Source organism: Amblyomma mixtum, chromosome 6 (assembly GCF_055824585.1).
Source record: "Amblyomma mixtum isolate Tamu chromosome 6, ASM5582458v1, whole genome shotgun sequence".
NCBI lineage: Eukaryota > Metazoa > Arthropoda > Arachnida > Ixodida > Ixodidae > Amblyomma > Amblyomma mixtum.
The window spans coordinates 146,741,849-146,759,634 of NC_143017.1; the positions used below are offsets into that span (position 1 = coordinate 146,741,849).

General features: G+C 48.5%; 1 protein-coding gene across 5 annotated transcripts in view; it reads left to right on the forward strand.

Moving 5' to 3' along the window:
* Positions 1-1,290: 1,290 nt before the first annotated feature.
* LOC149340700 (uncharacterized) overlaps positions 1,291-17,786 on the forward strand; it is a 175,353-nt gene continuing 158,857 nt past the window's right edge. For 4 of the 5 annotated variants that reach the window (XM_089549524.1, XM_089549518.1, XM_089549521.1 and 1 more), the window contains exon 1: positions 1,291-2,124. In XM_089549524.1, the coding sequence (XP_089405650.1) occupies positions 1,588-2,124 (537 nt within the window). In that variant the 5' untranslated portion in view covers positions 1,291-1,587. The remainder of the gene's footprint in view (positions 2,125-17,786) is intronic. The other variant, XM_089549523.1, reaches the window with a different exon arrangement.

The following is a 17,786-nucleotide window of genomic DNA, read 5'->3' on the forward strand; positions in this document are numbered from 1 at the left end:
TCAGTTTTATTGTGCACGACGCCTCTGCCTGCCCCAGTCATAATCATTTCTTCGCCTAGGTGAGGCAGTGAACACTTATTGTATAGGAAACGGCCAATAAATATTGACAGAAAGCGTGCGTCGCGTTCTTGGCTGTTAAAAAAAAATAAACAGTGAGGTTTATGCTTTGTTGACGTAAACATTTTTATTTGACTAGACGTTTCGATCGGAGGTCCGACCTTTTAATATATATACCAGACAGGTTGTCCAGAATCCAGTGGGCGGATAGGCGGCCTGCCACAAGACACAAGACCGGGAAGTAAAGGGGGGGGGGGGGGGGGGGGGGGGTACTAAATGGCAAAAAATCGTTTTTCGAATGAGTGGAAGCCTTAGTGCTAGAACACTAAACGACGACACAGAAGACAATTTTAAGAGCCACATGCACCTGGGGGTCACCTTATGAAGGTCCTTATCCTCCTCCCCTGCGGGGACGATTCAGTGACACTTTTGTGCGATTCCTAAAGTATCGATACACTACATAAATCTGAGAATTCAGAAATGCTCCACCACCGACTTGCACATATTCAAGATGAACGGCTCAACGACAAGGCAGTACGGAGCCTACAGTAGATTGATGGGTAAACAATTTTTAGCCTCCTATTTGTATCGGGGTGGTGGCAAGTGTCACCTAACCATTAAATTCTAGCGTGGTCAACATCCTCGGATCGACTGCCAATTTTCTTCCAATTTCAAAACTGACAGACCATGTAGTATGGCGTCGCCTGGTGGCGATTGGGCTAAGCATATAACCCACCGCTTCACCCAGAGAGGTCGCTTGCTTTGCCAACAGTTTCTCATCCTGCCTCCCTCCACGAGATGGCGCAAAGCAATCAAGCCATGATGGCCGGCACGGCTGCATGTATTTTTTTATGCCCAGACTAAATTTGTTTTGTATTTTTTTCTTTTTCTTTAGAGCAACGTTGACTGTGTGCAAGCCGCAGCTGCAGCGCTACTAGCGATACTGCAGCACACAAACCCACGATGATGAGAAGCGTTAGCCGACAAAGCCTCAACTTCACCCTTGATCTCAAACTGAACAAGATTAAAATTTGATCCCCATGTGGTGCCTTCTTCAAGTAACGACCATAACGACGCTTTCCCTGCCTCAAGAAGTAACTACTTCCGGGTAGAGGTAGTCTTGCCACAGGACTGCGCTGTCGATAACGAAACCGAAGCCGGTACCAAAACGGAACAGCGGATGCGAGCGCCTTCTGGCGGACGCCGGCGGTGGTCTACTCCGGCGCTGCAGCGCACCGGCAAGCCCAGCTAGCGACGGTTGGCGGGGGGTGCGCGAGTGCGATCGAGCTACCGGCACGGGCTGCGCCGAGACAGCGCGCAAAAGCGAGACCGCGGCGGTTGGGTGAGAGGGGCTGGGCACTGCCTGCGTACGGTTACGAATTCGTCGCGCGCCGTTTTGATCACGGAGAGCGCGGCTTCGGTGGCGCGCGCGCTTCATTACACGCCGTGTAGACTGCGCTTCGCCGGCTGCTAACGGGCACGCCGGTCGCGGATCCCTCTCGCCCAGCGTCGTGATCCTTCTCAAGAACCATGGCGGGAGGATCGTCGTCCACGACCGGCAGAAGCAGCGGCGGCGTCGGCAAGGAGCTGACGCACTGGCTCAACGTGACCTGGGCCGATCTCGTGGAACGGCTGGCCCTGTTCTTCTACACCGACGAGTCGTTCGAGACGCTCGACTACCTCAACGTGATGCTGCTGGGATGGGCGCTGTTCGGCCTCTTCGTCTACGTCGTGGGCACGCTTCTGGCCGAGCGACTCGGCCGTCGGCGCCGCGTCGCCGCTCCGGTACAGCGTGTTGACCGGCAGGGGCCCGTCGACGAGACAGTGACCGCTGCCTCAGCGGCCGAGGAACTGCAGTCGTCGCACGTGGCCTCAGTGGCCCGGTGGGCGAAAGGTGCGAAGGAAGACGGTGTGCCGTTCGCGGTGTCGGCCTCGGGGTCGGACCCCGACGCCGTGCTCTGGACCAACCGGGTCCTGACGTGGGTGCTAGCGCGCGCAGACCACGAGTTCCTCTCCAAGCCGTGGATTCAGGCACTCAACGAGAAGCTGGAGAAGTCGCCGCCCAAGGTGAGTTCGCTTGCATCGTGTCGGCAGCTATCTGTTTGAACGGATAGCTGGAGACTCCAGTAGACGAACAGAAGACAAAAAGATACAGATCACATCGCTTACTTGCAATCATGAACATGTTCATGAACATGTCTTTCTGCAATCTTTCAGGCAGAAAAATATAGTACAGTACTGAAAGACCGTAGTCTTTCAGGCAGCAAAATTTATAGTTTTGTAAGCAACTGGCTCTTTAATTACGCGCCATACTACTAGCTGGAGCGTGGCTTACACTGTGTGGAAGCCATGCTCCACTGTGTAGCCTTACGACTGCATTTCCTGTTCTGTGATGTCACATGGGAAATCGACGCCGGTCGTCTCCCGGAAAACGTCTAGCGTGATTCGTCGCCACTGGCTTCTGCTAAGCATCATTACACTACAATGCTTCTCAGTTTTCGCTGACACCCGTACTGTGTCGGCTGTTTGGCAGCGTCGATGTCTCTAATTACAGCGACGATCGAAAAAGTGTGCGCCCGGATGGGATCTTCTCACACCATCGCGAAAGGATGGCTACAACAGATAGATGGCTGCAAGGAGCGCGAGCAAGTGACAGCTGAAGCCGAAGGATGGAGATCAATCGACATCCCTCTTGACAGAGACAAAGTAGTATGGAACGCATGGCAGAGCACTTGTGCTAGCACTGCGGCAGCGTCAACATCACTGCACACTTACATAGACACACAGGCATACCTGTGACTGTCAGGCAATTGCATTTGAGCGAATGTAGAAATAACCGCGAAGATGTGCGGAAAGCACCACTGCCCACAGGGCTTTGTCGATACAAGGCAGCGCTACAAACGCTAGCCGTGTGTTTTGAGCGCACACGCAACCGATAATGCACGTCAGTCACAGCAACACTGGCGCATTGAAGCAGAGGAGCCACTTTCTACACTAGTTTATGGTTTAGGATAGCACGTGCCAACGCAAGAGGCAACAAAGGAAGGTTACAGGAGAATAACAAAATCGCCCATGGATTGCGTTATTCGCAGCACGATACGTCACAATGGGAGGTTCGCCTTTCCCTGCAACGCCTCATAAAAAAAAAGAGGGATAAAAGAGAAACGTGGAAAACCTGCGCGGACGAAAACAGCTGTCCAAGCAGACGCGAGTGCTGCGTCGTCTGCTCGCTCGCGCGCCTCGCGTGATTGGTCGTTCGCGCAGTTGGCACGCACAGCCTGTGCAGCCTATTGATCGCAGCGAGCCGTAGTTTCTTATTTATTTCCCGTGACTCCGAGCTTTCGTTGCCATTTGTCACCGTTTCCCTTCTGCCCTCTTGCGAGGACGTTTGTCCGGACGCGGCTCGACTACGGAATACATTGGCAGCGACTGCCTACCATACACTGCGCTGCAGGGCTGTACGGCGCATACAACGAATGTTTCGCAAGGTCATTCTTCGCAAGCAGTGATATTTCGCTTGTCGGTGTCAGGCCACTAGGGTCATGCTTTAGAGCAGTTCTGTTATACTGAAGTGCATGAAACGGATCCACGCTTCTTCGGCAAAGCTTCCTTGTGTTCATGCATCCGGTATGACGCACTGTTCACCGACGAACCCAGAATTCCGTCGGTCATACGTATCTAGCTCTGACGGAACCGACCGACATCGAATCCCTCGTTGGGCCCTGTTTGTCAACCTACTTAAGTATATCGCTGACGCGCGCGCTATACCATAGCTGCGCTTATCTGCAAATGCAGGGCTTGACCCTCCCGGCACTGACCGCGCCGTCTCTGGAAATGCGATAGCAGCCGATATCAGTTGGCCAATGTCCGCTTGTACGACGGCCAACTCGGGGCATTTCAGTTCCTGTATATATAGCAGCACGAATGCCGCTGGGGCGCGGTCGCTGTGGGTTCCGGGCAGCGACTGCACGATCGAATCGGCCAATCTCGGGCTTTCCGTTTACGTACAACGCGCTCCCCTTCCAGCCACTTCCGTCGCCCCTCACCCCTCCTGTCTGGAAGCGCATGTCCTCATGCAGATGGAACTTGACAAATAACTTCGCGAAGGATCAAATTTAATCCATGAGAGAAATTAGATGCACGAATCCCTGAAAGCTGGAAATGGAAACGCAGTGAAGCCATTGGAAAAAGTTTGAAGAAATAGTGGTGGATGTCGATCATTTCGCGACCGTCAGCTGACCATCAGAAGTGCTAAGAGATGACGATGTCAAGGTTTCAGATTCCTTGCCGAGCTGGAAGTAGTTCTATATGCGCTTGAATATCTCCACGAACGAGATGTTAGTACTTCGATTTTCTTGTCGATTTTAACTGTATCGAAGCCGTCATCATCAACCTACGTCCACTACTGGACTAATGCTTCCGCCGTTGATCACCAGTTAACTCTGTCCCGCCTCGAAGTAGGGGCTCAGCAGAGAAGCGAAATAGAATGGATTTATAAAGGCACCCATTTGAATTAGTCGACTCTTATGTCAGCTTCGCGGTTGCAAATGCTTTCATTTAGTACCCTGTTTCCTAAACAGGTAGTCGCATACATAATATCAGTTTTTATAGCAGGCATTAAATATTTTTAAAGACATTTCTTATGAAACACAGCGCTGGCGGACAACGGACGAGAATGAAGGCACACAGAAGACACACAATGCGCTGGCTATCAACTTTTATTGTCACGAGGCCGATCCGCACCTTATATAGGGAAGAGGAAGGAGGGAGTGGTGCGCATACGCATGACGAACCCGTGGCAATCGCCCGAAGATGGCAGGCGTTATTCTAATCATCACATTCTAATAATCACCCACAGGGGTGGAAAAACCGGGAGACTGAAGACGTGGGGCAAGTGCATAAACACACACAAAAGAAAAACACAAATTAACAACGTGACGCGTATCCAAAACAAGTCTAAAAAGATGCCGAAGAATGCCATGAAGATTGCATTCTTCGACATTTTTTTAGACTTGTTTTAGATACGCGTCACGTGCAGAACGAGCAGTTACATAACGGCCCCACTTGCCGTTGCAGCTCCGAAAAGTTTTGACTAGTTTACTTATTGTGGGCATTGTGTTTATGGAATGTTACAGATAAGCGTTGGAATAACCGTTCTCTAACCTTAATTAAACATTTAAACAAGAGATATGCAAGTTTAGATGAAATGGTAAAGTAAGCCTTCAAGACTAGAAATCCGCCTGATGGTGATTACAACTGGCATCAACAGTGCAAAGAATAAATGGAAAAAGAGGGCGACACCCACTACAGTACAGCACAACTAATGCAGTTCATACGCTCACCTTCTGACAAGTGCATTAACCTCAAGCTTATATCGCCAGTCGTGAAGGGTGTCCAGAAGTGTTAGTGGTGATTGGGTAGTATGCAAAGCTTGCCGATAAAATTTTGGAGCTCTGCATGCAATTTATGGCAGGCAACACCTGAGTTCTGTAGCTGCAAAGTTCTGCTAGTTCAATATCACCGCCCTACAAATAGTAGGAACTGTTCTTAGACACAATGCTGGAGACATATTACTAATGTTACGTAGTTTTTATCCGAACATTATTCTAGGATTTTAATGTTTTATAGTTGTGGCTTGAAGGATTAAATGATATTTATAACGCAGTATTATAATGTTGATTGTTCATTTTTAACGTTACCATAGCGTTCCAATGTATCATGCAACGTTACTGGTACATCTACAACAATTTTAAGACGTTATTGTATCTTCGAGTGCTTCCTGAGTAGTGTCGCTTGCTGAAAGACCCTGCATCCTTTCACAACGTGGTTACGAAGGAAACACAGTCTCTTTAACCTGGACGCACAAAAAGCTTTATTAGTGCAATGAAAACCTTCTTCAAATTGCTCACTGCTAAGCCAGAATTCGGAATGCAGGGACAAGATCAAAGATGAGCGCTGGTGCCAAGTTGGCAACCAAATTCGCTACCAAATTCGCGTACCGGCGTGACGTGTTCGTGTTGTCGACTCATTTACTCCTACACGGCGCAAAAAAACAACAAAAAACTGCAAAAAATATGAAGCAGGAGCTGAGACAAGCAGTGGGTGTCAGACACGCGCCCGCTGCGCCTCCACACGCGTGCCGACGTGCCTGCGGCCGGCTCAAGAACAAAACCAAGAGCGGCCCCCTCAAGGACGGCAGACAGCCGGGGGTCAAGCGATTCCCGCCGCTGACACTGGCCCAGAAGGGGCACAACGAGAAATCAAAGTAATAACAACGATAACCGAGAAAAGCCTCCTCGTACATTAGCGTTTTTCTTTCTAGTTTATTGCTTTTTTTTTGCGGCTCAGTTGTGCGTACGCACGTCAAAGAGAGAGGGGGGAGGGGCGAGGGGGAGCAAGAATGGCGGCGAAGTGAAAGAGGAGTGACTGTGGAGGAAGAAAAGAAAGCAGGGTATATCCTCTTTTGGTGTGGAAAGAAGAATAACGAACAAGGAAAACGGCCGGTTTTCTTTCGTTTTTATATTTTTTTGCCCCGTTTCACATCTCTTCTTTCTCCCCGGCCGCCAGTTCTCCGCCTGTTGTCGCGCGGTTAGGCGCATCTTTTTCCGCCAACCTTGAAGAGTCGCGTTCATCCGGCGTGGCCTTAGCGCGCTGCCTATAGACGACGTCCCTGTTTAGCGCCGACGCTATAGGACGTCGGAGGGACGTCGGCTGGTCTTGATTCCGCAACTCCTGGCGCTCTGCTAAACCAAGGAAGCCAACCATGCTTTAAGTAGGCGGCTTGTGGCACACGAATAGTCTTAATTTGAGAAATGATTAAAATTATCTTCGGTTTGATGGCCTGTCGGTAAATTAATAAACAGTGAGCATTAAGAGTCTTCGGGGTTTTTTTTTTTCACAAACTTAAACGTCAATAAACATCTAGGCTTCTTAAATACCGCAGACATGACGGACCCAGCAAGCGACAAGCTAAGTCACTCCTAGCACTGACTTAGGTACGTGAAAACTTTGCTCTTCTCACGATGTTTATAGGGCCGCATATTGGTGCATTGCAATCTGGCTTCGTACAATGACTGTTGTTCTGTTCGCGATTGTAACACAACATGAACCGCTCGGCACTGCTGCGCTGCCTTATTGTGCAAGTTCGCGGTTGGCATATAGCAATAACCAGGACCGCGTAAAACGAAAAATAAACTCTACCTGATAATTAAGCACTTGTAAAGACGACTCTGATATTGTTTTCGCCAAAATGCATGTGCACCAACGGAAGGAGAACAGTGGGGCAGTCTGTGACTTACGCAGTGACGAGTCACGGTAATAAGCTCACATAGTCATCAAAATTTTCGAGGATAACATCAATGCGTTCTTGTAGAACACCTGTGAGCAATTACGCTCCTACTCCAGTAAAATGATTTCCTAAATGACCTTGCAGCCCCCTTCGAGAATTCCTGCTTCGTGCATGCATATAAAGATTTGTATGGAGGGTCATTAAATCCTCATTCCTGTTTTCCGGACTGCATGGGTCGAATCTTGTCGCGAGCATTCGGAGCGCTGTTTGTCTTTTTTTTTTCGCCATTTCGTGCGGTAATTACTGTCGCACGTAGGCCATTCTCACAACATCCTCGAGTAGCTCAGCCCGAAGACGACCTTGAGGACTTTTCGAAGGCGAGGTTGTGAGTTGCACTGGAAGTCCGCTGGAGGATATTTGAAGTTCTGGAGAGCCAGCTGTACGTAGTGTCTGGCCAGCAGCTTGCGGAACAGCGACCTTCCATGTATTGCCCATCGCTACAGCGCACATCTCTGGGCAGTGTTTTTGTGTGCGTTTAGAGCCGTGATAACCGAATCTGTGGATTCCTTTCGCGGTGGCTGCGATATCCACCTATTTTGTGCTCTTTACTCATCCCCCCCCCCCCCCCCCCCCCCCCCCCCCCTCTTTCCAAAAACTTTGCTTAGCTCCTTGCAAAGCTGGTTTCTTGTTGAGTGCCTGTGATCGAGACTTGATGTCCTCCTTGCTCTTTAAACACTAGATCTACTCCGCAAACGCTGGCCGCGCTGACACGCCGAGTTTGTTGACGTGACCTGCGGCCAGGATTCGGTGCTGACTGCCGCTTTGTTTCCTTGTTTGTGTTTCGGTTTGCGTGTGAGTCTGTCGGTTCTGGTGGCTCGTTTAACCGGTGGATGGCGCAACATAAAAACTTACCTGCCAATCGTCCTGACCACAACAAGGAGAAAACAGAAAGCCTGCTTGATGGAAAACCTGTGTCTTCGAGATTGTACCTCCTCCTGTTGTTTGATATCACCGCGTGTACGTATAAGGGCAAGTAAACGAAGTCTGGCAGCTCAAGTGCGAGACCATGCTTGGATTGATCTGGGCTTGCCGGTCCCCAGGCTCCTGGGTCTTGTAACGCGCTTACCTGGCCATCAGTTCGTTACCTGCGCTATTCGAGAGGTCTCCCCCCCCCCCCCCCCCCCCCCCCTCCTTCGAACGTACAGATCTTCCTTCCTTGTACCACTCAAGGATTGTAACCGAAAGCGACGGTGTTTGCTCAGCGGTCCTCCGCAAGCTCGGCGGTGTTACGGCGTGGTTTTGTCACTAGGGGGTCCGGTCGATCCGTCGGCCTGTTCTAGATGGAAGTTGCTCTTTCTCCTCTACATCTGAAATGTTTACTTGTCATGTTTATTTTTACTCCTCGACTGATTATGATTCATCGGTCAGTTATCATCGAATCTAATTCAGAATATAGAAAAATCAGAGCCTGAGAGTGATGAATTCTGAGTTCATTTACTTAGCAGCAGAAGCGAGTACCGCCGACGCATGGCCTTTTTGGCAGTTGTAAGAGGCGCCCCAATGTAGGTTATTGGAAAGGATTTCGTTGTGAGTAAATCTTAAGCTCTACTTTTTGGTTTACAATGGGAAGGAAAATTTGTCCTAAATGAAAGAAATAGCCTGTTGGGCATCGAAAAGAGATTGATAATACATGCCGCATCAAACAAAGACAAGTATGTTGTTACTCGCCGCGCTGCTAACATAATTTTTCTCAGACACGAAGCGTGAGCTATGGAAAAATAAAACGCCCACATTTTAGTGCGCTTCAAAGCGTCAGAGTTCATAAAATGCAGTCGCAACCCTTGATGGGCCGCTACACGTAGGGGCGCGTCTTGACGTTCCAGGGCGAAAGTCTACGCCTTTCCTTTCCAATTAAACTCTGCATCAAGCCAGCTCCGAGCTCACGCTAGTCTAATTTCGCGCCCACTTTGTGTGATTCGAGTGCAACGCTTTTCAAACGTGTGAGCACATCTCCGACGCGACGATTTTCAACTGCAGCCTTCCTAGCCGCGCTCATTCCAGGCTACGTGCGGAATTATACGCCGCACTCAGTCCGTATGACTGAAGCTGCCATGTCATTCTCCGCCTCGCTGTTCTAAGGGTGCGATTTGAATATTCATACACTCAACGCGTCGGCGTCGTCGGCCTCTCTAAATATGGAACTGCGCTCCGACTTTCATGCAGCTCCTCTTTCAATGGCGCCGTCATTTCTCCCCTCCTTCTTCTCATTATCATCTTGTCGTTATCCGCGTGGCCGTACACGAATATAGGGAGGAATGGGCGGCCAAAATTAGGCTATATATATGCGTAACAGCTTATTTCTTCGGGTGGTCTTCTGCATTGCCTTGCATGCGATGCATACCACGTTCCCAGAGAAGTCCACCGCCTCGCGTTGTCGATGTCCTGGGGCTATTGTCTTTCGTTGGACTTTTAACCGGATTAGCCTGACTTTGTCGGATTGTCATCCCGTTATTTGCTTGCGTACAATAAAAACGAGGTTTTTTTTTTCCTCAGCACTTCAGAAGTTGTGTTCGATTGCACGTGTGTTGGCAGCTGTTAGTTTCGCTTCGACGTGATGGAAACGTGTTAACTTTGTCGCTTGTTTCGTACTTGACAGCTGTCTTGGCAAGGGGTGGGGTTTCCGGAATATAGCGGGGAATTGAAATACCGCCTTTGTCTCTTCAGCTATCTGCGTTTATTTTTATTTGTTAGTAGTTTAATTGCTGCACTAGGAGAGACCCGTTACCTTTAATTTAGCGTATATTCTTCGCGGACTCGATTTCTGCTTTGCGCTCTCGTACGATTCTATAAGTAGTTTCTTTTCTCCTCTCATTAGCTTGTTGCCTAGTTTGCAAACCGGAGTTAAAATTGAAACGAAGCAGCCGTATGCCCGCTGTGCGCAGACGAACACTATATTTTCTACTCGTTCAAGTGAAAAAAAAAATAATAAAACGACGAACTAGCACACATACGTGGCCTGAATAGTTGCCTTTTTATCGCACTGCTCACGGCCACAGGGCTTCGAGGCGCGGGATAATTTAAATATTTTAAATGCGCTAAAATTTTCCACCCCCGCTGGCTCGCCCGGCCGTTGCGGACGGAGTGCTCGGTCGTCCCGGCGTCTGCAAATCGTTGCCGCGCTCTGCAGCTCCTTTTCTCGGGCCCGCGCTACGGCGGTTCTGCTCGGGGATAAATATTAAGAAGCTTGGTCAGCTGCCAAGGTCGCTCGGCTGCTTTTCTCGCTATTTCATTTTCTTTTTTTTTTCATTCTCCTACTTGCGCGAACGTCTTGCTCCCTTTCTGGGCTCGTCTGGTCTTCTGCACTTTCCCTTTGAGCAAACGCGGGTGCCGGCTCACTCTGCGCGACTGGGTAAGCGAGTACTGTAAATAGTCGCAATGCTGGGCTGCAGCCGATGATGCGATGATTCGCTTCCGTCAGCTCTGCCTGATTTCAGAAATATTGCCTCTCGTGTGCGAAGACTTGGCTGATAACAATCGTCTTCCGAACCGTGGCTTTCCCAATGCGAATTCTGATACCCTCTGCACAAGAAACGTCTAAGAATATCAGCTTCCGTAACGAAGCAACGCCACAACTAAAGCAGGCAAGCATGGACGGTAATGGACGTGTGCGGCATGCGAAAGAACGTACTAGAAGGTGTAAAAACCCTACTTTTAACGCCGGATCAAGTGCCTGAACGCGTTTCGGCTGGTGAGGGAAGATAACCATGGAAGTGCAAAGCACGCAGCAAGCGTGTCCTTCTGTGCGCGCGTGCGTCCTCGCTCGTCCTCTTGCTGTCCTTGCATGTAGGGCGCGCATCTTTCAGCTGCTAACGCTACTACAATCTCTTGGAACTGAAAGGCGACCTTGTCTCGTTCCACCGTTCTGCAAAGGGCTGTACATAATCCCAAATGCGTGGGACGGGACAACCATGCGATTTCTTTCTTTCTTTCTTTCTTTCTTTCTTTCTTTCTTTCTTTCTTTCTTTCTTTCTTTCTTTCTTTCTTTCTTTCTTTCTTTCTTTCTTTCTTTCTTTCTTTCTTTCTTTCTTTCTTTCTTTCTTTCTTTCTTTCTTTCTTTCTTTCTTTCTTTCTTTCTTTCTTTCTTTCTTTCTTTTCCTTATTTCATTCTCATTTGCTTTCTTTCACGCTTATTTTATTCACTTGGTATAATTCATTCCTATCTTCTCTCCTTCCTTTATTTCATTTCTATCTTCTTTCCTTTCTTTCATTCTTATATTCTTTCTTTGCTGCCTTCCTTGCTGCTCTCTTTCTTAACTATTGCTTTGTTTCTTCTTTTCTTTGTTTCGCTTTCTCACGTTCACTCCTTTGTCTTCCTTAATTGTTCTTTGTATCCTTTCTTTCTATTTTCTTCTTTCCTGAGCTTTCTTTTATTCTCCTCGTACGAAATTTCTTTCTTCCTTCGTCGCTTCCTCTTGTCGCACGCACGGTAGCCAGTGTCTAAAGTCGCCTCCCTCCACGGCGTACAGCCTCGCTGCCTCGCTCCCAGAGTCGCGAGTACGCGAAGGACGCGACGCCGTTTAGCACCGCGGTGAGTCCCTGCGTGCGTATAATCGCCCGCGGCAGGACGGAAGGCTCTGTTCGCCGCTGCCTGTGCTTGCCTGCGCGGAACGCAGTAATGGGCTTGCCGCCATTTTGTCGTGTTTCCCGGGCAGGTTGCCCCAACGTTACGCTAGCGGACCAAACTTTACGCAAATGAGCGCGAGTTCTCGGACGAAGGCAGCCGCGTGTAGTGGGTCCTTGTTCCGGCTAACAATTTCCGCCGTCTTCGTCGACTAGCGCAGTATAGTTAGTGCGCCTAATTAACTCTCGAGTCATGAAAGCCGAAATTGGGCAAGGCTTTGCCACGTTTATTCCTAAAAGTGCTAGGTAATCAACAAAAAAGAATGTAAAATTGAGCTCAGAAGCACTTGTATTTGGGCGTGTTGGTTCATAACTTTTTAGGAGGACACAGGGGCGCAATAAATGACACGGACATAGAAGTAAGCGCTCGTCCCTGTCTACTTCTATGTCCGTGTCTTTTATTGCGCCCCTGTGTCCTCCTAAAAAGTAGAATTGAGCGTTTCCTGCACAGCTGAACTTTTAAATACGGTAGTAAAAACGAAAATGTCAGCGCGAGCAACCGGTGTCGGTGCAGAGCATGTAAGGCATGTTGCTGGAAATTTCTTCAGAGATTATTTTGTTAATTTCGGAAACGCTTTTTTTCTTTCCTTTCCCTATCGCCGCCTTTGGTGCTTGATAAAAGAAAAAAATAAAGTTAAGGCAAAGCAGAGACGTCAGCTGTTTGCGTGCACTGATATAACTAAGCAGCGTGCATATGCATAGAGGAGAGTCGTGCCAATGACCGGTAGCACGCGAGCCGAGAGCATGATGGCTTAATGACGAGGCTGCTCTGTGTGTCGTGCGAAAGTACCTTTTTTTTTCTTTACGCTAGTGGTTGATAAAAAAAAAAATGAACGAATGCTAGAGGATCGCAGACAGGGTTTATACAAATCAATGGGGGAGAACTAATGTTTGGAAACTGGCAGGACACAACGTAATTTGGTAGTAAAAAGAAAAGAAAAAAAAACGGCAAGCGGACTGTGCTTTCAATATCTGACGTGCGCGTCATTCCGCAATATTTGGTCAGCGTTTCGATGAACGTGCGGCGTACGTCGCATCGTATCGAAATTTTCTTTTTCACAATAGTGACGTGCAAGTAGCCCGAAACACTGATGGCTATATGGTGGAATGTTTTAGAAAGTCGTTGTCGATGCGTTTTAACTACAGCGGCGTTGAAAGTATGAAAAGCGAGAGTCGTTGACTGTATAGTGTCAAATGTCCTTTTGAAAACGCGCGCTTCGAATTCCTCTAAGGTTGCCTCGCTGAATGTTGAACAATCACTTGTGAGTGTCGCTAAGACCTCTAGATTGTTTGGGGGCATGTTCTCTTGCTTAGTTTAGTATTCCGGTGACAGTGAGCTGGCGTGCCGACACAACAATGCCTGCACGGGACGACTTGCTGTCTTTTCTAGTTATTTTTTAACGGAGGAAGCAATGAGAAAACAACACGAATACTGCTTCTCAGTATCAGGAGGCACCGAATGCTTTCACTTGCAATTATGTGAACGCGACACGCCTCGGCAAAGCCTGACAGCTGGGCTGCATTTCTACTTTAGCTGTATATAGCTGCTATCTGCGAAACAAAACAGAAGTAAATGAATCAGTAATGTCGTCGAAGAAGCTTGAACACCATTCGGTCGAAATTAATTCTTCCTCCGGCGCCGTTCCTAGAGAATTCGCTGTCATATTTAAAACTCGATCTATCGATCAATTAATTTGTCGATGAATCTTCAAATGAACCATAAAATACGCTTATTAGGTTTGATGCTAGTCGTGATACGTGCGCAAGCAGGAACGTGCCAAATTCAGTATGACGCGTGAAGCATTTCGTGAGTAATAAATGAAAGCTAAGACTTTCTAAACGGAACGCGTGTTATACAAATTTTAATAACCGATGTGATTCCTTGTCTGCAGGAAACACGTGTTTTCGGCCCGGACAGAGACAGCTGTTTATTTCAACCGGGCCACGTGATCCAGCGCGCTTTATGCCACACTGTTTCAGACAGGAACCTGGAAACGCTGTATGAGAACGCTGCACTTAATCTCTGCACCAGAAAAGTCTTGCCCCACTAAGGAGCACTCCAGAGGGCACTAATTTTTATTCAAAGCACTCAAGAACGTGCTGTTCTGTAGCTCTCCCGTTTAAAACTCACCACGAAATCCCCTATTTTCCTTTTAGTTTCTTCGCCAATGAAAATGACCGATGCACATGTTTTATTTAAGGAACTGTTCAGTGAACGGTGGAGCAGCCTAGAAAAAAAAAAAGAAAGGGAGAAGGGTGTTCGCACGGTCGAACGCCTGAAATGATGGTCTTTGAAGAGGCATCGGTTTCCGCGCGGTCCCCTGTGAACAGGTTTGGTTCTCAGCCAAAATTGGACTCGAACGGTTGGACGCCTCAAATTGAGGCCTTCCAACAGTGCTTGGCTACAGTGCGGTTATGCCTTCCCTCTTTCTAAGCATTGAGTGGGCTTCCGCAGAATTGGCTAGCGTGTGGAACGTTGACTCTATAGACTGAATGCTAAAAATGCCGCTTTATTATTATTTTAATCCTGAAGATTATTTAACGTTATAATGCTTACATTTGGTGGGGTTAGAGAAACAAAGTGGTAGGGGCGATTCGCATGGTTCCAGAGTAGAGCTGATGCTACGATGTTAGAGAAGACTGTCCAGCGTTATTTCGTTTGAGTACTACAAGAATGCCTGTAAACTTCAGGGAATGCTTTTTACACTGTTGACAAACGTAAAACATAGTGCCTTCTGCGCTGAGTTCTTGTCCTGAGCTGCGCAATAACGAACCTGTTTTGAAACGCAAGAAAACAACAAAAAATGAAGTATTGGAAATGAACAAAATAAAAGCTGTACCGAAACTCTCTGTTAATCCCGTCGTCGTGGCTTAGATTAGACTGTGGCTAATCTTGCACTAGAAGTCGCAAAATTCTTTTCCCGGTTTACCTCCCAGTATTATTTGGAACAAACGGGCGCTTCGATCGCGTTATGGCTCATTGGCTGCGGCGTTCGGTTGTTCACCACGAGTTCGATCCTAACCACGGATACCACGGATGCGAATTGACAAAGACAAAAACAAAGAGACACTATTTAAATTCTGGTGCACGTTAAGCCGCCCGGGTGGTCGAAATCGATCCGGAGTCCTCATTACGCGTCGTTCACCTCGACTCGCAGTGCTGTCTGGGTACGCAGAACCCCTTAATCGTCTTCGTTAACCGTTGCTGTAACTGTATATTCCCTGCTGCGGGGACACCAGGAGGCCCACACGAGTGGCGAAGCCTAAGCGCCGTTTCCTCGAGAGTCGGTTCCTTCCTTGTGCCACCCAATCGCTTCCTTCCTGCACGCCAGCTCTGCCCTGGTCCTTCGGCGTCGGCAGACACGCAGCCGAGGGCGCGGCCTGGCGGCGGCGTAATCGCGGCCTAATTATACGGCGGCGGAAAGGCCCACTTTCCCGCGCGATGCGAATCAGCCCGGCTATACTTGGCCGGGAGCGGCGTGTGCGTCGCAGTCTGGAGCGATGTGAAAGTGAATCGGCTGAGCGTTGACCCAGCCAGATTGCCGCTGCTCGAGACTCTGTCACGCATGAGGCCGTGACTCGCTCGGTTGTGGAAGGGACGCTGAAGCATCAGCCTTGCAGCTGCCGGCGAACGTGCAACGCTGGCACAATTACTCCATCTACTCGACAGAATGACACGCACGGACGCGAATGGGATTTTCGAGAGCGCCTGAGCAGTGCGCCGCAGAGCGAGTAAATAGGAATCTTAGCGCAGTACTGGTCCCTATGTAAAAATGGTGCTCGCGCCTTTTCCGCTTTGTTGCGTACGCGGATGTGCTAGAGCGCAGTCATTATCTTTTAACCCTCGTACTTTCAAATTTAGCTTCGTTTGCTCAACAGAGCACCTATCGAATGCTGTAGAGACGCCTACTCCCATATGTATACTACAGCAACAATCAGTATGATGGCAATCGGTTTCGCGTCTACCAAAAACGAACAACACATCTTTCCTGGCGTGATGATAAGTGGCCCTAGAATAAATATAGCAGTACAGCATAGAAGAACGGAGAGGTCAGCCTTGCACTCGGAGTTTGTTTGGTCTTCTTTCGGGGGAAAAAAAAACTGCAGGGGACCATTTTAATCCGAACAAATTAACGTTAATGTAGCCATCTTCATATTGACTGTGACTATGCGCTGCTCCAGTTCACTTCGTTTTGGTGCAATCTTGGGCGAGGATGGAAAAGGGGGCGGACGGCGCTTCAAACGGCAAAATTGCCGATGAAATCGCAATAGTCTTTTCTGTTGCTTTTCATGTAACAGAGCACAAATCATGGTAGCAAAACAGTGGTCCGAAAAACAAAACTAATATCAGCAAACTAATTACTATAGAAACTAAAGAAAAACTTGCTGGGTCCCAGACCTAAGTACTATCGGGAATAAGTAGTTTACAGTATTATTTATTCTCAGTTTGACAACAGTCGGAGAAAAAAAAACGCGCTGTTGCCAACGCTGTCTGTTCTTTTTGGACTGCTGACGCAAACGGGAAGACATGACCATACTTGCAAGCACTGCGAACTTTACGGCCTGCCAATGACATCGCAGAATGACGTTTAGAAACGTCATTACTGCCATAGCCCTCTTGATACATGTTAAATAGGCAATCAATTTAACGGCGCAGCGTGGCGGGAAGTTTTGTCGAAATGAATTAAAATACTACTCCAGCGGTCACCTACATCGGAGGTAAGACGTCTTGTCCCTTCCCCACTTCTTGCGAGCTCGCTAAACTGCATTCTTCTGTGTCTGTTAAACGCATTTCGGTTCTCGACCATTCTCTATATAGCCGTGTAAGCATGCGCTCCTTCAGCATCGAGACGAAGTAGTGGAGGCAGCACGTCACAGCTGGTGCGCCGTCAAGCACATACCCAAGGACGACGGTTGCATGGAATCGCTATCCCTGACACGTCCGAAAGCAGGGGGTAGGGGAGGGGGGGGGGGGCAGCAATGGATGCTCTGTCAACGACCGAGATCCCGGAGTCGCATTCCTGGTTGGCGTCGCGATAGTGGGCAAGGCGCCAGCCGAGGTGATAACGACGACCCCTGTGGTTGATGATTCCTTCCACACCGCTGCTCCTCCCTGGCTCCTTTTGTTTCGGGCCTTTGAGGCTCAAAACAGTTTAGCAGGTTACTGCGTATCGTTCGATAACTTTCGAGTCCATCGTGGCTTACGTCGGATTAGGGGGACTTAGGTTTCATCGCGAGAAGTGAGGCGGCAACATTGGCCGCCGTTTTGGACAAAATTTCGTTGCCAGCGGATAATGGTCCCACCACAACAAGCACCGCTTCGGTACCTTCGTAGCGTAATATGAGAATTAACAGTTAAGGCTAAAAGCCTGGTGGATTTGGCAAATCACACTTCGGAGATGCACATCAACACTGTGAAGAAAGCGAAAAAGACAAACAAAACAAATATTTCCGCTCCTTTCAAAAGCGGTTTGTGTATTGATGCCCGTTCTTTAAACAAGCGTGAAAACACTGGAAAGGCGCCACTATTCACCGTGCAAGTCGATGCTCGTTGTGCACGAAGGCGGGGGCGTGTAGAAAAAAAATTGCGGTATTGTAAACGTTTTTTTCCCTGATTCTAGTTTTCGAACAGGACGAGAACGCAGTGTGTTTACGAGGGTATTTTCATAAAGGCGGTAAAGAAGAGAGAAAAAAAAAATGAAAGGTACATTTAAGTCTCCTTACGCGCGGAAATGCGGAAGCATTTCGAGTTCCGTTGCCT